The sequence below is a fragment of the Mesitornis unicolor genome, unplaced genomic scaffold (assembly GCF_000695765.1).
Source record: "Mesitornis unicolor isolate BGI_N332 unplaced genomic scaffold, ASM69576v1 scaffold6140, whole genome shotgun sequence".
Classification (NCBI taxonomy): Eukaryota; Metazoa; Chordata; class Aves; order Mesitornithiformes; family Mesitornithidae; genus Mesitornis; species Mesitornis unicolor.
In genome coordinates this window covers 1,332-6,616 of record NW_010158881.1, presented here as the reverse complement: position 1 = coordinate 6,616, position 5,285 = coordinate 1,332, and the positions used below count along the sequence as shown (strand labels likewise).

The following is a 5,285-nucleotide window of genomic DNA, read 5'->3' as shown; positions in this document are numbered from 1 at the left end:
GTGTGTGTGTGTGTGTGTGTCTCTGAGATTTTTGTTTGGTGGGGTTTGTTTTGTTTTGTTTTGTTTTGTTTTGAAGTTACTTTTTGGAAAATAAAAATCCAAACATTAAAGTACTTTTTTGCAGTTAAAGTATATGTTTTCATATGTCTGATCCAGCTTTAAATAAGGAAGTTTTTCCAACTCTTAAAATTTTGAGAATGTGAAAATTTTTCTTGGGACACGGAAAAACAAGTTTGCGTAGAGATCCTGGCCTCTTGCAAGGTATTAGTGGAGATATACATTGTTAGAAATAACATGTCGTATATGACTTTTAATAATTGCTGTTCTTTTCTAGGTGAAAATGAAGCTGAGTTGTTTGGTGAACTCAGATAAAGCATTCAGGATTGCTGGAATACATTGGTATCATGGTACAGAAGGCTACATTGAACAAGATTGTCCTTGTCTTGCTGTCTGTTATGACAATGGAAGATGCCAGATAATGAGAGATGAGAATGACCACAGTAGGTACAAAATATGGGGTACTAATTAGTGAGCTACTCTTGGCCCAAACTATCTGCTTCTGTTTATATTCTTAATGTTTGTTTCCTAAAAACTAGATCCTGTTTTGATTGACACTGGTATGAATGTAGTATGTATTCAGTGGAATCATTGTGGAAGTGTATTGGCGGTGGCAGGCTCTCTGAAAACAACTTCTCAAGATAAAGATGTAAACATTGTGCAATTCTATACTCCATTTGGTGAGGTAAAAATAATTTAATGTACTTACATAACATAAATGTTTTTTTTAATCTTAGTATGTTTTGTCTGTGTGGTTATTACTGGTGGAATTTGAATGCCGAAAGGTAGTTGTTTAGTTTGTTTAATGTTCCTAAAGTATCTAGGGTATCCAGATGGCTCTGGAAAGATAACACAGGATCAGGTACCCTTTCAAAACAGCACATTAGTGGCCAGTGCAAAAATCAGAGTGCGTCTCACAAAATGATGAGACATGTAGAGTGTCTGACTTTGAACACTTAACTCAGATACCTGACTTCAGACTATAGTCAATAAGTGATTTGGAGTGCTTAGGCAGCAGTTAAGATACACAGATGTTAAGTTAGCATCAAATCTGGAAGTACTTGTCTTTCTCCACTGGCTTTGAAAGAGGCATAGGCATCTCTAGATTAGGAGTTCAGAATAAGGCAGTGAATACTTCCCTCTATTTTTATGGAATCAGTAATACTGAAAACACAGCATCTGGTATCAGTAAAAGCAATGACTCAAACCTCAGAAAAGGTAAACCGTTTGTAATCTTCATTTTTCTGTTGGGCTATTGTTCTATAAATGTTTTTTGTGCTTCCTGTCTTTTTGATATTAAGTGTTCAGTGGTTGAGAGACAGCTTTCCTATATATTTTTATTAATGGTGCTACTCTTGCTTTGCAAGGTGATTTCAGGTAGTTTCATATAACTGGAAATCAGTAAGTTAGTGTTAGGTATCAGAGTGGGAGGAAGTTTGTCCCTTGTACAGAGAAAGTAGTTGTCAGTTCTGAGGGTAACTGTGGTAAGGGAAGAGCTACGAGCTGTGCTGTGAAAGGGGTCAAGATCCAACACCATCTTGGGGGAGTTTCCTTAGTTGAAAGTATTAAATGGAACCAGAGGTTTTAGCAATAGTGCTACGTCTGTGGTTGTCCTTCAGAGATTTTCCTGTCCTTGAGATTAGATGCAGATGTGTTTAGAAGTAAATTCTTTGGATTTTAAGATTGTTTTGTACTAGTTCTGATATTCAGGTTAGGGCTTAACTTTTTGAAAGATGGTATCTTCTGTGAATAATGTGTGCCCAGTGTTTGCACTTGGTATTTGCATCTGAATAAAGGCATGAAGTAGGTACTAAACTGTTTAAGTTCATTGATAACAGTTTATTTAGGCACAAAGTTTTGCACTCAAAAGGAAAGTCAGATCTAAGCATAAGATAGTGTTCTATCACATACAGTGGTATCACACATACCAGTGTTCTGCTCAGTAAAAAGTTACATTTTTAAAAAGACTAAGATTATCCAAAATCTTACAGTAAGTAGTAGGTAAATGTATCCTTTATTACTTACATCTATATTATTTGCAACCAAAAAGCTTCCCGCAAACAAATGCTCTGTGGGACTAAGGTTATACTTTTAGAAAACATAATTTTTTTTCAATTGTTTCCTTCATTCATCTTCCAATTCTACAGCAAAATAAAGATATAAAAAATATGGAAAGAATATTTTTTTGTGCTAGGTCTTAAATTGTAAATGGACATTTAACTGCCCACTTTAGACTTCTTTTGAAAGGGAACAGAGAAGAGAAAAATGTTCGTTGCCCCACTGCAAGTTCTGTACCTCTGCAGCCGATTCATTGTATGCTGTTGACATAGATTAGCTGTATGTTTTTATTTGTTTAAACTATCAGCTGTAGTTAAGGGCATTTTACATCACCTGACTAACACACTTCCAGCATAAATGAAACTTCTGAGGCATTTCAGGTGTCAGTACTATTGTTGAGTTTATTTTAGTAGTGACTGAAATTATAAAGGCAATTCAAATTACCAACCATAGGAAAAAATGTTTAGACTGTCATTCTCAATCTATTATTTGTTTCCTTAAGTGTGAACTGCCGCTGAGTTCTACTTTTTCTTTCTTTCTGACAAAAAAATTGAGGCAAAAGAACACTTCATGGTAATGCACGTTAAATATCTCCTGCTTTGTTTGCATGTTTATTGTAACTTGGGAGTCATTATGGGGTACTGTAAAGAAGATCTGTGTTTGGTTTTCATCAACTATCACAACTGTTTATGTGTTTCTGAGTGGTTTTCCTATGATAAATTCAGCATCTTTTTCTTTTCCTTGTTTTAAACAAGCATTTGCGCACACTGAAAGTTCCCGGTAAACAGATATCTGCCTTATCTTGGGAGGGCAGTGGCCTGAAAATTGCACTAGCAGTCGATTCGTACATATATTTTGCAAACATTCGTCCGGATTACAAGGTATGCAGTAATGTGGCACTTAACTGTATTAATAAATTTTATTTACTCTTTCTGAACGGGTTGAAAAAGTAGCTTTCTTTAATATATAAATCAATGCTTAAGTTGCAGTTACTGTTTGATTAACACTACTGACTGTGAGTGTCTGTCTTGGTGATGGAATGACTTAGCCATTGCTCTTATTATGAATTTGTGATTTTTATTTTCATGATAAGGAAGTGTATGCTTTGTTAATATTAACAGAATGGGGCATGATTCTAAATTTGGCAGTAGCTAAGGCTGTCATGTAGGTAAGGCTCCAGTGTTTTCATTGCTGTTTGGTTGAACTGAGTGGGCTGTGATACAATGGGAGTTGTTTGAGCCTTACTGTCACTTTTTTGGTGGTGAATTATTAGTTTGAACCAGGAGAGTTGTGTAGAAACCTGATCAGTAGAAATGAATGTAACCTGATAGGCGTGCTTCCTATGTATATTTCAATTTCCAATATGCTTTTTACAAGTGTGTATTCAGCTAATTCTAAATAATATTTTATCTTGTCTACTATATGGCCTCTTGGTTTTGTTTTTGTAAAGAGTTAGGACTATTTCACTTTAAATTTACAGTTTAACCAAAAATAGTGATTACTGTCCAGTATGCAGTATTAGATACTTCTTTTTTTTCAGCACAGGGTATGTCCTTTAATTATCAGTGTGTAACCACTGTGATTAATGAGAGAGAGAGTGTGTAATATGAGGAACATACTGCAGCTATATTGAAATGTATTGTTCCACTCGGTTGTGAAATATCATCGGTTGGGGAGTTATAAACACAAATCTGCTAGGAAGCAATCTCAAATAGATTGTTGTAAATCTGCTGGAAAAGACTTTGGAAATTTGAGCTGGAAATTAGTCTTGCAGGAAATGCTACCTAATGTTTATTCTGGGAAATGTGTAACAGCTGGAACACAAGCCTGTTACTTTTTCTTAAACACATCAGTATCTATGAGACCATGGGTATTTCAAGATTTGGCACAGTTTGTTAATGAATAATCTTTTGGAACCCTAGTTTTAGAAACTGCATGTGTAAACTCTCACTCTCTTCTTTTTTTCCTTAACCTTTTGCATATTTAAAGTGGAAAAAGATGTGCCCAAATTACTTTATTTCTGTAGCAAATAAACTCTTAACCTGTTGGTAGTATATTCAGTTTCAATGTCAGATATTTTTATGGTGAATGATATGTGTTGTCCTTCAGTAAATAATACGCATTACTACCGATATGTTCTTTCTGATAATATCAGTAACTCCCTTTTAGGAACTAGATATCCTAAAAGGTGACAGTCATAAACTGGTAATGATTCAAAGGTTTCATGAATTTACGATGGATTGGAATTAGTGACCTGGAGATTAAGTGTTAGCATAACATTACCAGTCTAGTGAATAATCCCATTTCCTGTATTTTTCAGGTATTATGATAACACAAAAAAGGGGGTTCTAAATTAATGTGACAGTAAAAACTGTTAATTGAGGTGATCCTTTTAAAACTAAATTAGTACTACAACTCCAAAAAGATACCAGTTAAACAATATATAGAGTCTATAGCTCTAGTTATCTGTCTTCTGGTGTATATTACCTTGTTCAAATGTACATTGGTTTTCACTTTATATCCTCATCATCCAACATTCTGGGGTCCTTTGCCACTTCTCGAAATCAGCTTTAGATTTAACAAACATGATTTACAGTTTACTCACTTGTTACCTCATAACTTACTCCTTTTGTAGAAATTTTGAATATTCAGAATAGTGTAAGTTCCAGTTTGCATCTCTGGGAAGGATCCTGTGGGTAGTGCTCTCAGCTGTCAAAAGCTACCTTTAATCCAATCCTTATATTTTTCTTCCTGTATCCAAAATGAACCAAATCGGTTAGGTCATCTTCGTTTGCATTCCTATTGCCTCTCTGAAAGATAATAAATTATAATAATAAATGAATGAGGTACAACTTCCAGGGCTAGAAACATCGTGACTGTCCAGTGTGTTGTATTTATCCATCAAATTCCATTATCTGTCATTTTACCTTTTTTTTTTAATGTCTTTACCTTGTGTGAAAGTTGAATTTACTGATTTGTGATTCCCAGAATTGTAACACTCCTTATATCTGCCCACTCCTGTTCCTCTGACTATACTCCCACAGCATTGTGTTTGAATTTCCAAAGAACTCTACTTGAGTGAAAACCATTGGGTTCTGACAGTTTATTACCATTCAGTTTATATATCTATTCAAAAGGTTATTTTGCTGATACTTCAGTTTATCATCTGA

The 5,285-nt window shown here is 34.7% G+C and overlaps 1 protein-coding gene across 1 annotated transcript in view; it reads left to right on the top strand.

Moving 5' to 3' along the window:
- Positions 1 to 2,996, top strand: part of LOC104540902 (WD repeat-containing protein 35-like) — a gene marked incomplete at its 3' end in the record, with an annotated part of 10,488 nt that extends 7,492 nt beyond the window's left edge. The window contains exons 8-10 of the mRNA XM_010184826.1: positions 335 to 500; positions 597 to 742; positions 2,871 to 2,996. Coding sequence (XP_010183128.1) covers positions 335 to 500; positions 597 to 742; positions 2,871 to 2,996 — 438 coding nt within the window. The remainder of the gene's footprint in view (positions 1 to 334; positions 501 to 596; positions 743 to 2,870) is intronic.
- Positions 2,997 to 5,285: the final 2,289 nt, after the last annotated feature.